Source organism: Tympanuchus pallidicinctus, unplaced genomic scaffold (genome assembly GCF_026119805.1).
Source record: "Tympanuchus pallidicinctus isolate F22 unplaced genomic scaffold, pur_lepc_1.0 scaffold5, whole genome shotgun sequence".
Taxonomy (NCBI): Eukaryota; Metazoa; Chordata; class Aves; order Galliformes; family Phasianidae; genus Tympanuchus; species Tympanuchus pallidicinctus.
The window spans coordinates 71,973,938-71,994,838 of NW_026294769.1; the positions used below are offsets into that span (position 1 = coordinate 71,973,938).

Consider the following 20,901-nt stretch of genomic DNA (forward strand, 5'->3'; position numbering starts at 1 on the left):
TCCATGGCAATATCATCTGCAAGGGAACATGAAGACCAGCAGTTCAGGGATCTGCAAGAAGTGCAGTATTTTATGCTCCTAAAACAGTAAAATAATTCAATAGTTCCCCTATACTTTACTTCTGTAAATTTGTTTCATAAAATTTGTGCTGCATAGAATTACATTTCCTATAAAGGACATTTCTCTAAACCTCAGTTCCTACATATCTGCATTTTCGTCAGAATTTCAGGGTGCTTTCCTTCTTCCTTCCATCAAAATTTTTTTTCAAGCCTTTGCACAGTAATAATTAAGAAATGGAGTCCTGCAAAGTAAGTCTTAGTGTAGAAACATTACATTTTGTGGGGGCTTTTCTGTGCTTTTTTTTTTTTAATCTATTTTACACTCAGAATGTTTAAAAAATAATGAAATAATTTAAACTTTTGTTTAAAAGCATATGCAAGGTGACTCACAGAACTCAGTCCTTTTGGCTTTGATTAAGCTATGCATGCCATTGCACTGCAGTTTTTCTATATTGAAAAATATTTGTATTGTAATTATTGATTACACAAACTGTACACCTAGAAGTGAATTCAGGGAAAAGCTGAGGTAATTATTACATGGTTCTCTTTAAGATACACAAATATTATGTTTTATCAAGTAATTCAATTACTGTAAATATACCAGACAATTGAAGAAATACAGAGTATAGCAATTACTCCAGTAAGACCGTGTTCATGATAAAGAGGAAATCCTCACTACAAGTATCTGGTGCTTGTAATATGGCATCATTCTCATACACGCAAACATTGTTCTTTCCTCTTCAAAAAGCTTTGAGTTTAAGCATAAGAAAACATAAATATTTGAGGGATTATACCCTACAAACCAGTACGACTCTTCTGTCAAAACTATCAGCCACTATTAACAATTCTACAATCCTGTAAAATGAAATAACCAACTTGATATTAATTGCTACATCTAAACATCTAAAAGATATTTACAAACTATTTTTCTCCATCTTCTTAAGGATACGAATACACATCAAAGACAATCTCTATCAAGAAAAAATTTAAAAGAGCAAGATGGTATCTCATGTCAAAGTTTGGTCAAGCTGTCACAAAAATTCAGTCTTCAATCCATAATCTTCACTGAAGAGCTGCTTCTGCATTACAAGTTATAAATATTAAAACATGCAGCCACATCACACGCCGTATTTCAAAGAAGGGCACAAGGACTGGACAACTGCTGCTCAGCGGTTCACAAAACGCTGCTGAGGAAGAGGAAATGAAGAACTCACCATCACTGAGATCTTGCAGAAGATTTTCTTGGCACGAGAAGTCCAGCTTCACTTTAATGTTCACAACAAACGTTGCGATCTTCCCAGGTCTCAGAGGAAACTGGGAGAGCGTATCTTCTAGCTTCCAACTCAGGAAGTCTCCATACAGCTTCTCTGTATTAAAATAAGCAAATATTTTAAGACTATGATCACCATCATTAATAACATTTAATTCTGTAACTGCTGTACAGAGCATTAACTGATTTCTCATTTTCTGTTTAAATTTTAAGATATTTAGACATAAGGCATCAGAAATGATTGTAACACTAGAAGGCATCAGAGATATTACAGCGACTGAAAGGATCACAAAACTGAAAATATAAATTTAGGTGAAGAATAAAACCAGAAAAAAAAAAAAAAAAAAACACATTATGCTATAGGTAGCATTAAATATAAGTTTTGAATATTCAAAAACATAGCCTGAAAAGTTCACATAGCTCTGAATCTTCTAGGCTCCCACTTAAGAAATGGCACATTAGTGAAAAAAAAAAAAAAAAAAAGAAAAAAGCAGCATTAAGATATTACACCAAAATGAGTAAGTTACAATTCTGAAACACTTGTGGCATCTCTATACAGTTAGTTAACAAGCAACAAAGAAGACAATGAAGGCCATCAGCATTCAATTATTTGTAAAGAAAACAAAGTCCTTTCTCTAAACTGGGAAGCACAAAGTATGCAACATTCAAACATTAAGAATAGCACCAGGTAGGAGTAGTTTACTTAAAAGATATGGGTTAATAAATGACTTATCATTGATTCTCATGACATGCAACAAGTCATTATTGGTTCTTCTTTCCTACGTCTGAAACACCAGAAAGTAATAGGAGGAAAAGAACAAAAACAAAGAACATCACTTATTGTTCATCTGCAATAGATTGAGATCCTTTTACCATTCATGCAGCCTCCTTAGCATTCCAAGAACAACAAATAATCCACTATGAAGTAAAGAGCAGCAGAGGTCAATGCCACTTCAGGAAGAAGGGTGAGTTGCATTATTTCAAGTTCCAAGATGTGCCAAAAACTGAACTCAGTGCCCCATCCCCAGAGGTGTTCAAGGTCAGGTTGGATGGGGCCCTGGGCAGCCTGGTGAACTATTAAACGTGGAGGTTGGTGGCCCTGCCTGCAATAGGGGGGTTGCAGTTTGATGATCCTTGAGGTCCCTTCCAACCCAAGCCATTCTATGATTTTCTGATTAAGTGCTTTCAATAAAAGCAAAAAAGCTTTGGTATTCTGTGAAGTTTACATAAGGGATTTTTTTTTATTAGACAAGGTTTCTGAGTACTGGAACAGTCTAAAACAGCTGCTCTAGATGTAGCAGGTGGTGACTGCCTTTGCATCACTTGTTCACCTGTTTCTTTTTTCTTATATTACAACTCGTGATTTTTCTCACCTTTTTCTCACCTTTGCCCCTGCAGTTCTCTCCCACATCCATGGCAGCAGGGAAGAGTAGGTGTGCAACTCAGTGGGAGTGAAACCACCACATCCATAAGTATTTACCAAAATTTAATATCCACTAACATTTGCAAATTCATAAAAAGGTGAGCACTGGCACGAATGTCTACATATGTAACATAAACTTGATAGTTAGACTGGGAGCATTTTAGAGATATTTACTGATTCATAGCAACACATCACAAACGTCAGCAAAAAATGCTGACAAATTATTCTAAAGGCTCACTGAAAAAGCAATGTTTTGCATAAGGAGCAGAGAAAGTCACAGAGGTCATTTCTGCTCTGTACCAGGCTACATTTACAAGCAAGTAAGTGTATTGGCACTTCAGGGCCTTTCCAGTCATCATCTTTAAGAAAACAGTGGGAAGACTGTTTCAGCTACAGTCTAGAATTAACAAGATCTAACAAGAATAATTAGAATTCTAGTCAAAAGTTCATTAATTTACCCAGAAACAGCTGCATCCAAAAAAACAAGTGAATATTTTTCCCTTGCTTCTACCTAAATGATAAATGCTTTTTCTAGAATAATTGTCTTCATTCTTCCCTCATCAAATCAATATCACAGACTTCTCTATAAGACCAAAAATATGGTAAAAATGAGAAATCCCACTAATAGTTGTTTCCATAAAGTCACCTCCATCTCATCCAATGATTGAGCTCTAACAAAGTCATTGTTCCAATTTCCATTCATTTTCGAGGAAATACATTTTAAAAGCAGAGCAATCTCTGTTTTCTGTTCCTGATAAGTAAAAACATAATATGTTACAGGGATATTTTTCCTCAAATCAAGATGACGTATCCCAAGTACTTGACTGTATTTCCAGCTTAAAGAACAAGTTGTTTCCAAACTGTATTTCCACTAAGCAAAAAATGCATTTGAAGATATTAAGGGTGAAAAGACCTTTAGAGAGAAAACAACCCCTGCAGGTATTAAGGTACCCAAGAAATACACTCTAATTTAACACTTGTAATTACAAGACAAAGTCTGAATGCTCAAGTTGAAAAATCAAGTTCAATATTAAGTAGTATTGGTTTATAGTTCATTATCATTTTCTTTACCTGGTTTAGCAGTCAGTATTACACTGAATTATATCACAACACTGGGATTCAAACCTATCAGTTGTATGGAAAATATTCTTATTTTGCATTCAGTTGGTTCCAGAGTCTAAAATCTGCATTCAACAGTTGAAGTTTCAAGCAACTTCCAGTCAGGAGTGTAAATGAGAAACTTATTATATCCTTTTTACAGAGACTAAATCACTAAAATCACAACAAATATCATAGGGTATCTTACCCATAACATAATTTCAGGTTCAACTCCAACATCTTCAGGTTTTAAGATCCATAAAAACAATTCCATATTGGCACTCTGCATACCAATTACAGGTAACCATTATGAGAGTTTTTACTTTCTCACCATCACAAGGCCATACTGTTGTAGAGAACAACATGCACTGCGATTGCTACCATACCTATCACAATTATTTGCCTGTAACCACTTCACAAAAACCATAAAATGCCAACACACAGAGGCAGGCAGCTTCAAAATGGGATTAAGCAAATTTAATTAATGAGCTACCTAAAGAGGACTGCGCGGGGATACGCATCAACTAAGGATACTAAGTACACTACAAACACAACCATGGCCAGACTTGAGACATCTCCCAGAGTACATTCTCCTAAGGTTCTATGAATTCTTGAACCATCAGCCCTAATAGAGAATCTTACACCTGTCTCACTTTCTGCTGCAGAATTGGGAGGGTGGGGGTTACGGGCACAGAACCCTACACTAACTGTAACTGTAATCAGCCTTGAGATTGCAAACATAACTTAAAGCATCACAGAAAGTGCATGTATGTGGAATAGTGCTCTGAGTTGTAAATTCCTGACAAATGGAAATAGGCACAGCAGGATAAAAAGCTGCAGTTCAGCCTGCAGGACAACATTGCAAACAATTTAATTAAAACACTTGGAACGGAGAAGAAAAAGGTTAAAAGGTAAGGACAAAAAGAAACAAAGTACAAAGAAAAAAATAGCAGACTATGACTGACAGTTAAGTTCTAGGAAGATCACAGCCAAAACAACTGCTGCTTCTCAAGCTGAGCTTCTGAGAGGAAATAGTAATGCAAGAGCACAGATGATACCAGAATGGTCCATATCTCTGAATTCAAGAAACAAAAGCACACTGCATGCACGCAGGATAAACAACTGAAAATAAAAATGTGATATGTTTCAAGGCAACAGAACTCTACAGACTTCCACAGTAATCTGCATCTCTGCTTCTTGCTGCCACACCAGCTGATCTATATATCCCCAGCAGAATACACAGGACCCCAAAGCAACAATCAGCTCTGAACGCATAGACATTCATTCACATTAATGTCAAGTGCACGTAATTCTAGTGAAAACAGAAGTTGTGAATTTACCAATGTAGAGTAACCACAAGGTTTTGTGAAAATCTGGAGCTGCAGACTGCGCATGTTAGAATTACAAGGTTAAAAACATTAATAGCTTGTGTGCTCATCGGCAACTAACCAATATTACTATTATATCTTCTTCCAGATTGAAGGAAAACAGCATCTTTCAAACTGAGGAGATAATTACAGAGTATTTTGGACTCAAACCTAGCAGACAGAAATAGACTCGCAGACCTTGCTATACTCTTTACAATGTAAATGTATCTTGAAGAGCTGCTTCCACACAGCTAACAAACACCATTATAAGATGACAAGAACTTGCTCTAATACCATGAACCATTTAACATTCATCCCAGGAGTAGGAAAAAAAAGAGTAAATGTCTTAAAATGTCCTGGATAACCGCGTCAGCCAGCGCGGGCAGAAAGGAAAAGACCTGAGCTGAGAAATTCTACAGTGAAAACCACAGCAGGCCTACCAACGCTTGTAGTTTTGGGTGGAAAAAAAGATAAGCAGATACGTATCTGCAACTCTTAAAAATAGCTACCTGGTCCTCAGAGTAGATTTTTCTCACTTGAGATCAGGCATGGTTAAACAGCTGAGACCACAAGCAGATGCTTTCAAAGGCCATGAAAAGAACAGAGTTAGACAGGTGAATTTATTTCCATATGTTTAAGTTCCAGAGAGCAATCACTTTAGGAAAGATCAATGAGGACTGGTTGCTTCTATCATTTAAGCTCATTCAGCATGTGCAGCTGGCGCTCACTGCTACAGCCTGCAAGTCTGCTAAGAATGCCTGGCATTCTTCTCTCAATGCTTCAAGCTTCAAAAACACATCAGGGTCACCTTTTCTCCAGAATGGACTGAACAGCTGAGTTACAAAAGCCTTTAGAGGAACCCCTTAACTTTGACATAACAATCCTCTGGCAAGAGCTGACTGGAGACAGAGGATAGAAAGTCATCCTTTGCACATCATCATTCTAAAAAAGCATAAGAGCATCTGACACAGCAAGTGACAACATGAAGTGACACAGCTGGCCTTCACAGCATACATGTGATGTCTGACTTACAGATACCACAGCCTGCTAGACAAGACTGGTATAACGAGACATTAAAAGACATGATATTGATAGAATTTATTGTGACAATATGACAACTCCCTTTTTCTGATTTGCTTCAGGATCTGTTTCAGAACACAGGGCTGTGACTGTCCCTTTGTAGATGGCACTGCTGAGACAGCACTCCAAATACTGTGTTCAGTTTTGGGCTCCTCAATGCATGAGGTACACTGAGCTGCTCAAGCATGCAGAGAAGAGCGACAAAACTGTTTAACAAACAGGAAAACAAGACTTAAAAGGAGCAGTTGTGGGAATTGGGGTGATGCAGTCTGGAGAAGGCTGAGGAGAAACCTCACCACTCCCAGGAACTACCAGCTGGGCATCAGTCTTATTTCCCAGGTGACAAGACACAAGGAAGTAGCCCCAAGTTGTGCCAGGGAAGGTTAAGATTGGATATGAAGAAGAGTTTTTCCACAGAAGGGGTGGCTAGTCATTGGGACAGGCTGCCCAGAGAGATAGGTACCCCCAACTCAAGATGTGTTCAAGAGATCTGTGGCCTTTGTACTTAGGAATATGGCTTACTGATGGGACTTTCTGGTCTTATACTGATGGTTTGAGTTGATGATCCTAAAGGTCTCTGCCAAGCTAAATGATTCTTATAAATCTGTGAAAAGGCTAGACAGGCACACATGCAGCAGCTGTGCAAGATTTATAAGAAGTGTCACAAGTGAAAGAACAAAAGAAAAATCAGGTGAAATCAAGAAAGATTAGAGGCTTTGTGTCTCTGGCCAAAGTTAGGCAACCACTTCTTACAGGCTCCCAAGATGACAGGCAAACAGCCATAATGGCAGATGAAGATGCCAACCAGCTCTCAAGGAAACCCCGAGCAGCTTGCATTACAGCCACATTTCAAGTAAGAAATAGTAAAGAACATCCAAGAGACCACTTATTAATACATACTATAGATAGTTCCTAACTTCTCTTAACTACAGATAATTCCTAGTGTTCTTAACAATCTACATAATATCTTAATGTATAATAATTTAGGAGTTTGTGTTTCTATTAAATACAGTTTCATGTACTACTCACTTATTTCCATTTATACAGCATCACTGACAAGATTATGCTGCTGACAAATCTTCACTCACAGTATTTAGTCTTTCCTTTACAAACATATAGCAAGAACTTTGCACAGTAAGAACACCTTAAAAATTACTGAAACAGAGAACAGTAAACTATTTTACTTCAACTTCTGAAGTTATTCTTGGTAACAACTCCCTGACAGATAATCTATTCTTGGATGATTGGCAACTCCTTGTCTCTCAGGCTGCAGAGAAGAGGATATGCTCTTGAAAAAAAGACAAGCCTGAATGCTGAAAAGAGCAAAAAACACCAGGTATCACATCACATTTAAATCATCTGGCACTGACAGAATAGAATCTACAATCAAATGAGATCTTTCTACTGTATGCATAGATTCTATTGCTCATCATCTGCAGTTCTTCTGTTAATATCATTTTCTTAATGATGCCTCACAGGACAATAGAGCTGACAGACCATCACAAGGAGGTGATATTTGCCTCTCAGACTATTTGATAAATGTAAGCATGTGCTTTGGGAGAAGTGAAAGCAGGAAATGTACTGCATGTTTCCTCTGCATCTTCAATTCAATCTTTTAATTCAAAGTGTTTTATCTTGTTTTATCTGTGCTGTGTTTTTTTGTTTTTTTGGTTTTTTTTGAAGTGTTCCATCCCACATTTTCCTATTGCTTACTGAGCAAGCTACAAGTAGGCTTATTTCCTTTTCTTCAACAGGAGAACATTAGTCCTAATGGTAATTCATTTAATTAGCTAATCACAGTATGTAAATATAAGAAGGAATTTAGACTCAATCTTACTTTTCACCACTTTTTTTCCCCCCTTCAGGAAGTTTTAGGTAGCTGTTTGTTGGGTTGTTGTTTTTTTTTGTTTTGTTTTTTTCCCCTTTTGCTTTCCAAGCAACATTAAAATGAAGTTTGGACTTCATTTTAGGAAGTATATGAAAAATCATATGACCCCTTTACATACAGATGGTTCCACACTTTCCTTCATTTTCTTCCTGCATATTCTTACATTCATTTTCAAGTTTATACCAAAAAAAAAAAAAGTTTTTAACAGGTATTACATTTGCATTAGTCTGACCTAAAAAAACATCCTACAAACATAACTAGTCCTGCTTTTATTTATGAAAAGGATTATTCTTCCTAACTTTAAAACAGCATACACACCCTTTGTATTGACTGTTTTCGCCGTGACCTCTAACGTCTCCAATAGTTCTGTTCCAATGTTTTCCAACTTAATGATCAGCTGTTGAGTCTCTCCATTGTAAAGCTGGACAGATACACTAGTGGAGACTTCATCTCCTGAAGAAGGCTGAAGTGTATGAGCGGACCTACAAAGATATGACAGACATGCAAAGAGTATTACAATAAGCGCATTAAAAGCATGTCCAACTTAGGACATTCTCTTAGCCATTCTTCAAAGATTCAAAAACTATGGCTCTGAAATCTTGAAGATACTTGAATGTGGCTAAAATTAGAATGGAAAATGATGTCATTTTCTTTTTTTTACCAAGACAAATGTTAGTGCTGTGCAAAACAACATAAAAATGTTTTCTGACTGAAAGCCTGTTAAAAAAACACTTGAAAAAAATTAAGAAAAGGAAAGAGAATAAAAAAAAAAAAAACAATTGCAGGTTATCAGAATGACCAAACTTGAAAGAAGTGACATCTGATCTACCAAGTATTTGAACACCAGGTCTGAGTACTAAAGAGAAAAGGAAATCAAGGGAAGCTATTGAACACCATGGCTGATACCAGCGAGAGCCATCTGCAGGATCCTGAAGTCTGTACTGCTTTCTGATCAGCCCATCGACATTGAAAAAATTAGAATAAATTCAACCAGCAGAAGAAGCCTCAGGTGAGATGAAACCTTTATACTTACAGAAGAGGATAAATTACTTCACATTGTTAAGCATTCCCAAACTCCACCAACATACTGTCAATGAAGGCAGACATATCTTCAATGACCAGACCAGCATGTAAAGGCAGAGCATGGTGGAAAAAGTGTATTAGCAACCACAAAAATAGCCTCATGCATCTCCAAGTGGAAAAAATTGAAGAGTAAAAACAACATCAGCATGTGTTCCTCATGGTGAAGGTTTCCAGATGCAGACAACTCACTGTAACAGCAGCTGCAGGCTGAAAGTGCCATTCTTAGTTCCCATAGAAGCAGTGGGTGGGTGAGAATAACAACAGGAAAACAGGTAGGAAGAACATATATAACAATTTTAAATGCATGATTCTATACACAGTGTTTTTTTTTCTTCCTCCATCAAAAATACGTACTAACAACGATTCCTTTAGTAGTCTGCTAAGATGTGAACTGTTAAGTTCTTGGCTTTTTTGCCCTCAAACAAAATTTTGAGCATAAGAACACCATGGAAGTGTTTCAGTACATTAGGAAGTAGTCATGATGCCCAGCACACTGGCCTGAAGCTTCCAAAGTTTCTAGTTCTTGTGGAACTGACTGTCACTTACTGAAGTTCATCCACACAATAGATCTTGGATAATTTTATTTACGAATTTGTCTTCCTCCCCATCAGTTCTCTTTTTAAAACCTTTGCCATCATTAATGTTTCACTCAGTAGTGTAGTATCATATATCATATAAATTTATTCATAAATGTGTGTTTATATACCTATAATAAAAAAATAGCTATTAAGTCATTCTCAAGCACAGGAAGATTCATTAAAGCTCCTGCTAAGCTGAGCTTAATAAACTGATCTTTCAAGACAACTGTTCCAAAACAACTGTTAGGTACACATAGAAAGGCCTGGAATTATTGTTGCCAATATGATTATCAACTCAAAATCTCTCTAAGTTCAACCAACACTGGAATAGACAGAAAGAGAGATCACATCTTTAACTGACCCTTCAAACAAACCTTGAAGTCATTCACAAAGTTCAGTATCAAGGTTATCTCAAACACTTCAAAAATAAATGAACTGGGGATAAACTCAGAAAAGTTACCTTCAACAAAGGCTGATGTGATCGGTCAGAAAAAGACTTCCTTTCAGGAATACAGCTCAGATGTTGGTAGGCTGGGTGTCAAAGCAAATGTAAACATAAAACACACCAGCAATACAGGAGAAGAAAAATTACTCAGATCTTCTACAGCTGACTGTAAATTCTGTTATTTCTTTACAGTGCCTTTCTCCAGAGGATAAAGTAGAGCTTACAAGAGCTACACAACACAATTTATTGTCACAAAGTCTGAGAGAAGGACAAAGTGGTGGCAGAGAAAGACCTCTGAATATCTAGGATGTCACAAGAGCTGAGACTGAACACAGAAACCAAAGCATCTGAAGAAGCTAAGAGCAATCTTAGCACCAGTGAAAAGGGAAATATACTCCAACATACAAAGAAAGTCTTATTAATGTTCCATATTCTCAGTAGAGCACATATCCAAAAAGAGTAGATATTATGCTCCTTTAAGAATATTTGCAATTCCCCCTGTATTTCAAACCACGTTCTTCAATAAAAGAGCTCAATGGCTACACAACATTCCTCCACAGGAAGCAGCCTAGGTCCAGAAGATGCTCTCCCTTCAGTGGCTGGCCCTTACATGAGCCCAGGGCCACCCCTTCTGGTTGCATAAGGGACACAGGTGCAAACAATTTGCCTGTGCTCCCTAGGCCAGCCACATCCCTTCACCATGTGCTCAATTATCCTTTCAAGCCATGAGCTACCAGTTCCCTACAACAGCTAAACCATATAGACTGCATACCTAGCAAATATTATATAACCAGTTCACCAGCATGCAATGCAACTACACTGTTTTACTACTTTTCTGTCTTCAGAGTATTACTTTCATGTCTTTGCAATAAAATGTTACCAATGCAACTCATTCCACATAAGTAAAATTATTTATGGAAAAATCAGAGCCAAATTGAATACTTTGAGTTATTAAGTAAACTACACTGAAGAACAGAACAAGAATAGAAATCAATAAGCAACAAAATGTTGTTTGCTGATCTATAAAACTTAAAGAGACCTTAAAATTAAAAAAAAAAATCCTTCACAATTTGCAAAATGGTAGGTGGAGGGCAAGACTTGTACATTGATCAACATGCTACTTAGTACATGAGCACTCTCATCAAAAACTGAATCAAATCCACGTCCTACCAGTTCTCTCTAAAGTTGTGGAGTTAGTCACATTCTTTACCTGAAAATAAAGCTTAAGAAAAAAAAAAAAAAAACCCCACTTTTAGCTTACAGACAATTGTGATGTGATTGACATGCCTGGTGAGTATATGAAGAGATTGTCTTAGCTAATTCTTCTTGTAACTCTTACACACACTGTTTCTGCAGTATACTGTCTAACTTGGAGCTTCCCTATTGCATAATCACCAAATATATGGATGTTATAATTAAGAAATATACAGGAAAGTTAGGCTAAACAGCTTATCACACTAAAGAAGAATAGATAGAAAGCTTACCCTTATCCTGGGCTCTCTGAGAAGACTCCAAGAGGAGCGATCTCCAAAAGAGATCCTTCCCCCCAGTAGCCAGCTCTTAAATGGGGTCTAGGAGAGGGGGAGCCAGGCTCCACCTGTTCCAATAGCACAGGAGAATTGCCTTCACCTGTACTCCCAGGGCTGACTCATTGCTCGCCTCAGGTGGTCTATCAGAGGTTCAGGCCATGATTCAGCTGTTCCCATACACCCATCAAACAGAAACATAGATATGCTGAAGAAAATCCAGAACAGGAGCATCAGGACAAACAGGATGACAGAGCACATCACATACAAAGACAGATTCAAAGAGCTGTTTGTTTCACTCTGAAAAACAGGAGGCTAGAGGCAGACTTTTCCAAGTGTGGTCAGAGACAATGAGACAATGTCCTGAGCAAACACATCTAACATCAAAGGCACATCGCTAGTCAGAGCTCATCCCGCTTTGAGCAACGTCCTACACATGATATCCAGAAGATCCCCTTCTAACCCACAGTATTTCATGGATTATTCCTTTACTACAGATTTTATGAACATTTATGAATGCTAACACTGCAATATTACCAAATAAAATCCTCATTTTATTCAGCTTCTCACCTTGGAAGGGAGGTACTGATCTGTAGCCTCGGCAAAGCTGGAATGACTTCAACAGTACAGCCATTGGTCTTGACTCCTGGTAGGTTGTCCAGAAGGCAATCACTGAATACTCCAAACACTGAGGTATGGTAACCTGATTTTTTGTTTAAAAAAAAAAAAAAAAGTTGCACATTGCTTTTGTTTTCTAAGAGATCTAATACACTAATGTTACCTGCCAGAACTTGTCAGTGTTTCTGCTACCTAGAACACTACCTTCTCTACAAGAGAATCTTCTCAGGACATAAAATATTTAAAACAAAAAAAGTTTCCGAGTGGCCAAGATAATATTTTTAAATAAATAATATACAAAAAACCACACATTTCTGTCTCTGTACCTATAACTAATAATATATATATATATATAGTCCATAATTTTTACCATGCATTATGGCAAATTCTGTAAACCGTTACAAGTTCAACATAATAAATTATGTCATACAGACCAACATTTCACAATACCTTATCACATTATCCACCAGTGCACATAACTTGTTACCTTTCAATTAATGTTGAGACTTCCCTAACTTTTCCAAGAAAACCTGACAGCAGTCTCTAGAGTGTCTTGAAGATAATGCATCCCTGAGGCAAATGATTCTTTTTAGAAAATTGAATATGGATATATGCGTACACTTGCCATGAGATATCACAGCTTATACTCTAAAAGCTCGGTTTAGCAGTCAAATATCTCAACACCAATTCCTTGCCAAGCAATATATACCAACCTGTATCTGAAGGAAAATATAATCCATTGACATACAAGTAACAACCAAATACAGAAATCAACTCCTCTGCTTGCAATACATTTTTAGTATATGAAACTAAAAGCGGACAACTACAGAACAAATGTTCCTGAATGCTTTGATGCTATTCTGTATTTACTGAAATATTTCTGAAGGAAAAAAAAAAACACACCTAAAAAAAAAGCAAAATCATTTTTTTAGCAGGCAGAAAAGCATTTAGGAAAAACACAATGAGAACAAATCTTCTTCGAGTTCAAATCCATCTTCTTTTGGTGTTGAATTGTATTAAAACAGTTCTTTTTCTGTTATAAATTATGAGAGTATGTACCTAAAATTTCATGTTGTTAATATGGCTCAGTACTACTACATGCTGCATCTACCATGTTCACATACACTGCATTTTCAAGGAGTCTCATCTGCCAGGTTCCTAAAAAAAGTTCTTTAATTCTCTTCACTTACTAGGAAGACGATTCCACTTAGCCTTATGAATGCAGTGACATCTTGACTTCATTACTCTACACACACCAGCTAAATTGTTTCTACACAAGCAACTGGCAAAAATTTCTGTAACGTTACATGAAAATGGTTAATTAAGAAAAAGGAGCTGAAGGATCTTCTGCCTTCTCATGAAAAAGTTTAAGCCGTTTTTCTCGGAATCTTTCCAAATTAAAACATTGCTAAGATGGAGCTCATTATCCTTTTCCTTTCATACTGAAGATATTGTAAATATATGTTGTTACCATTACAAACAAATGATTTTTCAGCATCATACTATGGTTTTAATGAAGTCTAGCATATCAAATAGTGATATTTGTGGTTCTGCTTGATTTTTTGTTTTGTTTCACATATTGAGGAGAATTTGGAGTGGCAAATGTGTAAAGCACATCAATTTGAATTGTGCTATAACATCAATCACAAGCACACAAAATACAGGACAGAATGATGAAAAAGATCCCTTACCATTGATAGTGATCTGTCCAGTGGTTTGAGGAACACCAACAAGAGTTACTGGATACAAACCAGATTCTGCAGGTAGAGAAAGGGCTGCAGGAAGAGATTCGAATTCTACTCCTGTTGTCAAGAGACCCTGAAAAAAAGTTGTACAATACGGATAAATCCATTTATGATATACACTTAAGATTTAATCCCTTGCAATATATCATCCAAACTTTTATGGTTTATTCGAATTTGCACATAGCAGTTGCTTTGGTTTAAAGTTCCAGTGACTTAAGCAGCCTTCTGGAATTACTGCAAGATTTGTATTCAGTAGAGAAGTGTGTGCTTCAGGATGTGTCTGAGCTGAGAATGATATATGAAATACAAATAATTTATACCCAAAACACAGCAAAAAAAACACAAGTGATATAATCTGCAAGGCGTTTTTTTATAACCACATTTAATTGGACTTGTGACACAACATATATTTGCTTAAATTTTGGACAATGAAATTCAAACATCAATAGCAGTTCCTCCTTAGCTTTAATTAAAGTTCCAGGCCGGAAAAGATTTATTTATGGGGAAGGAACAAACTGAATGTTTACAGATAATAAAGTACGCCTAGTTTTTCTAACTAAGCTAAAAGTCATGGGCTTCTCTTCTCCAGGATGAACAAGTTTAGTTCCCTCAGCCTGTCTTCATAGCAGAGGTGCTCCAGCCCTCTGATCATCCTTGATGCCCTCCTCTGGACCCTCTCCAACAGCTCCACATCTCTCCTGTATTGGGAGCCCCACACCTGCACTCAGTACTCCAGATGGGGCCTCACGAGAACAGAGCAGAGAGGACAGTCACCTCCCTGTCCCTGCTGGCCACCCCTCTTCTGATGGAGCCCAGGATACAATTGGCATTTATTCTCTTACTGTATGACAGAGAAATCTCTTAGCACCCTGACATAAAAACAGGACACAAAATAAGAAATGCAACCATAAATACATTTATTTCATGGTCTACAGAACATGGCATTATTTCCTCAGTAAATTAATCACTTTTTTTAAGTTCAGTTAATGAATTTAAGATGCTTGAACACAGTGCATGCTGTTAAAAGTAAGAAATGTAAAATACAAGAGTCTAAGTTACTAGCTGCTTATATACAGAGAGAGAGAGGGAGAATATTGATATCCAATATTAGTCTTTCTAGCAATTAATGCAGTAAGCACAATTAGATTAAAACCTAAGTGTGTCGAGATGCTTCAAAGGAATTCAAGAGTATAATAAAAATACCATTTTTGTAATGACATATGAAAAAAAAAAAACTTATGGTTTGAGGCAGAAAAAATCACACAGAGACTTGAGGATTGAACAAAGAGTTTAAGCAGCAGCAATGCTAGCCACACTGGTATTGCTTACCTTCAAAAACACCTATGATTACTTCAATTCTAATTCAGTAGGATTCCGAATGGTGCACCTCTAAAGCTCTCATCTGCTGTAAAAGGCACACTAGCAACTTTCTGTTTCTAATTCTCAAATGGAAAATACCTTAATCACTATTCATAGAGTACATACCTAAGGAAACAAAAATGCCTCAACCAAAACATGAACGTGCTTATGGACAAGAAGGATGAGTTACTACACTCCAGCAATTACTAGTAATAAAATGTTTTAACAACAGAGGAGCAAAAGAAGATCTTATATAGGTACATTGCTGTCTACTCCCTGAAACTGCATCAAAATGACACCCCTGGATCATGATGATCACAAACACAGCATGATGACCTCAAGATAATTGATGAAGCAAAGTAAGTCTTCACCAGAGTGTATTTTGCTTGCAGTGTATTACAAATGCATCCTCAGTCTATTCTTTAGCAACAACAACCAAAAAAAAAAAACCTCCAAAAAATGTTTTAAGAGAATGCAATGGAAATGTCAAGTATCTTCTGTAAGGACAGATTATTCCTGGTCTAAAAAATTAAACAGCCCCAAGTGCTTTACCGCATGAAGTGGAATGCAGCATTTATTTCCCTCATTATGAGAGTTTTACCATCCAGTAAAACTTACAATATTTATGTAAGGTATCAAGGAAGCATAAAAGGTCATCAAAATGAAAAACAAGCAAGCAAACAAAACGATGTAAACCTCAACAAAGCCTTGGTTTAACAGACATAAAGTGAAATCAATGTACTTACTCTTCAAACTTGAACCACACAAGTAAGTTTGAAAAGACAGTGATGTAATCTAGAGTGTCTGAAAGACACTTCCAATATTGCTATCACCCAGAAAGCAGAATACAGCAATTCTTTGCCAAACATTGCCCTCTGGTGCCTAAAACTGCTTAGATAAATGAAATGAAAAACTGAACTGCTGCTATTCCCTTTAACTAAACATATCTGATGCAGAAAAAGGGAAAAGGGGAGAGAGGAGAAAAATAGAAAAAGGAGGGAAAGAAAATAAAAGCAAAAGTGTATTTCTTTCCCCTAGAATACTACACCATATTTCAGCAATAATATTTAATAACTGCTTTCTGACCAAGTAGAAAAATACTATCATCTGTATGCAAGTTTCCCTCCACGTAATGTATAAATTAGGAGAAAAAAGATTTTTATTTTCTTATATTCGTATAACAACCTAAATTGCCTGAGAGTGGGTATATTCAAGCCATTGCTACAGCCCACCTTTCAATAACTTCAAATCTCCATTTAGTTGCACAGAAACAAAACAACTTGCCTATAAATGGTAGCTTTTGGGGATGCAGTTAAAATAACGTGGGCATTTAGCTGCCTTTTTAAGCTTTCTTTTTTACTCACACTTTTCTTCCCAAGTAGCATTGCCCAAGTTAGTTTCTTCATTAAGTATACTTTACACAATGTTGTCAAATAGGTTTTTAAAAGAGCGTTTCTCCCACTATTTCTAGCACTATTATTTTAAGCAGACCTAGAATATATCAAATATGACCATTTTCACCTTCTTCCTTCCACATTTTTTGTGTATTTTCTTGCCCAATATAGCTTCAGAGACATGCACCCTGTCAGTAAGTAAATATTCTCCTAGAGGGCAGAAACAGAAGACGTGAACTCCATAAATTTGAATGAGCATAAGCAAAATCATGGGAGTGCTTATACATAAAGATTTTTCAATATTTTAGGTGTCATTTTTAAACACAGAAGGGGCTCATGGCTTATAACATAGTTTTGCAGTTTACCAAAAAAAAAAAAAAAAAGAAAAAAAAAAAAAAACCACTTCTATTTTTACATCATCATTAATCAAAACACTACACTTCAATTGTCTTGAAACAAACACGGCTCCAAGCACAATGAGAATCATAGAAGAAAAATTTTCTTTTTGAGTTATGAGATTTTAAAACTACAAACTCCAGAAACGTTGCGTGTTGTAGCAGTATTTTTCGGTTCCCCAATATTAATTTATTGAATACCACTTATAGTGCTCTGTAGCAACCATCACGGTGATTCTAAGAAAGCCACATTTTCTACAGTGAGTGCAGAAAATAAATGATTTATTTCAATAAATAACATTCCCTCAAAATTTCTCATAGAGGTTTTCAAGACAGCATATTTGCCTTTAATACGAAGCTTGAGAAACAGAGAAAAAAAGTAGTTAAAATCTTGCAGACTTAACAGACTTTGTGCTGTATCTTCATATGCACTCTATTTTAATAGCAGATGTCACCAGATTTAGCCAGGATTTAAAGCCTTGACATTATTTCCAAGACATGAAATAAATCTGTCAGAGATTTCACAGGATTTTTTTTATTTTCTGACGGTTTCAAATCCAAAAGTCATTTTTTCGCAGATAGAAAAAAGGTTCCATAGCTGTAAGACAGAGGCCAACATTCATTCACATGTCTGAACAATTCTGAACAGGTATCAACATTCCTGGAAAAATGCAAAGCTGTATGTATACTTATTTACAGCTGAACATCACATCTACTCTTGACTTGGATCCCACCACCAGCAAAAAAATATTCAATCTAATGCACTGCAGATTAAGCAAGTTAGGATCATATTTACCTCTATGTTTATTCACGCTATCTGCTAAAGTTTACGAAAGCGCCGCCTCTGACCACCCCTATTTTACCTCACTGACCAAAACATGCAGTTTTTGGACTTAATTGCCCTGTATTCCATGATTACTCTTATTTGCCATTTTATAAGCTTTATATCACTGTCATCGGATGAGTCTTCCCACTATATGGATGAAAGAAAATCAGGATACAGAAAAGAGGTAAGTTACAAAGAAATGAGACACATATGAAGAACAAGTATCTAAAGAGATTTCCAACTCAGGAATACGTGGGACTATGGGACAAAAGATGAGGAAACTAAAAGGAAAAAAAAAAAAAAAAAAACCACAACAAAAAGTCAACATTTTGACTTCACAAGGCTTCTTCACCTGAATAATATTGATCAGTCATGCCTGTACACTCTTATAATAAACTAAACATACTTAGCAGTAATCCTGGGTGGCATCAAAAGAAGCACAACCAGCAGCTTGAGGGAGGTGATTCTGCCCCTCTGCTCTGCTCTCGTGAGACTCCATCTGGAGTACTGCATCCCGTTTTGGAGCCCCCAGAGGAGGGCCATGAAGATGATCACAGGGCTGGAGCACCTCCCCTACAAGGACACTCTGAGAGAGCTGGGGCTTTTCAGCTTGGAGAAGAGAAAGCTCTGGGGGGAACTTTTAGCGGCCTTACAGCACCTGAAGGGAGCCTACAGGAGGGACTTTTTATAAGGGCATCTAGCAACATGACAAGGGAAAGTGGCTTTAAATGCTAAGAGGGTAGATGTAGTCAAGATATTAGGAAGAAATTCTTTACTGTGAGGGTGGTGATACACTGGAACACATTGCCCAGAAAGGTTGTGGATCCTCCCTCCCTGGAAGCATTGAAGGCCAGGCTGGATGGGGCTGTGAGCAACCTGGTCTAGTGGGAGGTGCTCCTGCCCATAGCGAGGGGTTGGAACCAGATGATCTTAAAGGTCACTTCTGTGATTCTATGAATACTATTTCAAATAATAAAAAGAAAAAAACAACAGAGAAGCCTTTCAGTGGGAAACCATTCTCCTAAATAACCTGTGCTTTATCTCAGTGCTTTATGTCAGTGCTATGTTGACTATCTTCCAAATGTTCAGCCATAATAAGCAGGATGATATGTAAAGACAAGAGCACTTATAAAAGTTTGGACCAACGCTTCTAGTGTTTAACATGCAAAAAGTAAGTTCAAACAACAACAAAATAAACTTAAAGTTAATAGGAAGGGAAAATAAGGAAAAAAAAATAGAATGACTATAGATTTTAAGACAGTTGCACATGAACCATGACAAAGGGAAACAAGGGACATCATGCAATGGAGAATTCAAAGGACTGTCAGTCATTGGAAACAAGGTTGAATGAGTAATCATACTGCACAGGTAAGGTGCTGAGTCAGAAAGAAGGAAAAGGTTGTGGGCCAGACAATCTAAAACTGCCATTAAATGAAAGGGATATGCTCGCTGTACAAATGATTCTGAGGCTAAATAATGTTGAAGAACATAAAAATTACAAGAAATCAGACAACAGGAAGGCACAGGGACTGCACACGAGTACACTTCAATAATAAAATAAAACTTTTTAAAATATTAAACATTCTGAATTATTAAAAGAAAACCACAAGGATTTTGTTCTTGTGATCAAGTAATACCTATTTCCACACTCTAGTAAACCCACAAACAACATCAAAGAATCAAAACAAGTCAGGCTGGATGGAAATGTCAGAGGTCCTCTTGCCCAATCCAAGGCTCCAAACAGGAACGGCTTTCGCATCAGTACAGGTTTTTTCACTGTCCTATCCACTCAGACTTTGAAGATTTCAGAAGATGGTGGTCCCTTATTCCCTCTCAGAAACCTGTTCCTACTGTATGGCCACTGAGACATTGGCAAAATAGAATTTTTCTATTAGGAAAGTTTCCCATTACTGCAACGTGGGAAATTTTTGCTGTGCACCTCTGGGAAGAGTCCCGCTCCGTTTTCATCCCAGCTTCCCAACTGGGAATGACAGCAAGAGGAATTACCCACTAGTCCTCTCTTCTTCTGACTGAACAGATGCAGTTCTCCTTACCTGTCCTATGCTGCTGCACTGACACCAGTCCACATGTATTGCTGCTAAGCAGGGTGCTCAACATTTGGTGCTGAAGACATTGTCTCTCAAACACTCAGTTGAGAGGAGTAATTGCTGTCCCCATTTGCTGCCTACATTCCTGATTCCACACAAATGAAGCAAAATCAACTCATTTCTACCAATTAGACAACATTAGTGCACAGCAGATTTTCTCAAAGCACTCTATTTTTAGAACACTGACTAAAGAACTATGTTAATCACTTCAATTATTTGTATCTAGTCTGCCTTTCTACATCCTCCGGCGCTTACCAATGAAACTGAAATGCAGTATTAATTCAGAAGATAACTATCTAGCTTGTAGTATTCATGCTATTACAATTAATTTTCACAGTGAATGGATGGAGTGTATACTCGTATAAATAACTGTATTCCAAACTCCGCAGCATATGCAGCCACTTACAAGAAATTTCCTCATTAAGAATTTATCCAAAAACATTTTGAATATATAATTTCATCATTACTTACACAAGACAGATTAAACAATAAATCAAAGCGTTCTTAAGTTTTACGTGGAGTCCTTTCTGATGCACACATTTACCATTACTTTTTCTATTCATTCCTAACATTTCGGTATACCTCTGTAAGCATAAGACAAAATGCTGCTGAAGGAACTGAGTATGTTTGCTTCCTAGA

At 36.9% G+C, this 20,901-nt stretch overlaps 1 protein-coding gene across 6 annotated transcripts in view; it reads right to left on the reverse strand.

The window, feature by feature from the left end:
* TRAPPC9 (trafficking protein particle complex subunit 9) overlaps positions 1 to 20,901 on the reverse strand; it is a 468,020-nt gene that overhangs the window by 392,966 nt on the left and 54,153 nt on the right. For all 6 annotated transcript variants that reach the window (XM_052703585.1, XM_052703584.1, XM_052703586.1 and 3 more), the window contains 4 exons: positions 14,127 to 14,253; positions 12,388 to 12,520; positions 8,504 to 8,667; positions 1,274 to 1,426 (listed from right to left, as the gene is read on the reverse strand). In XM_052703585.1, the coding sequence (XP_052559545.1) occupies positions 1,274 to 1,426; positions 8,504 to 8,667; positions 12,388 to 12,520; positions 14,127 to 14,253 (577 nt within the window). The remainder of the gene's footprint in view (positions 1 to 1,273; positions 1,427 to 8,503; positions 8,668 to 12,387; positions 12,521 to 14,126; positions 14,254 to 20,901) is intronic.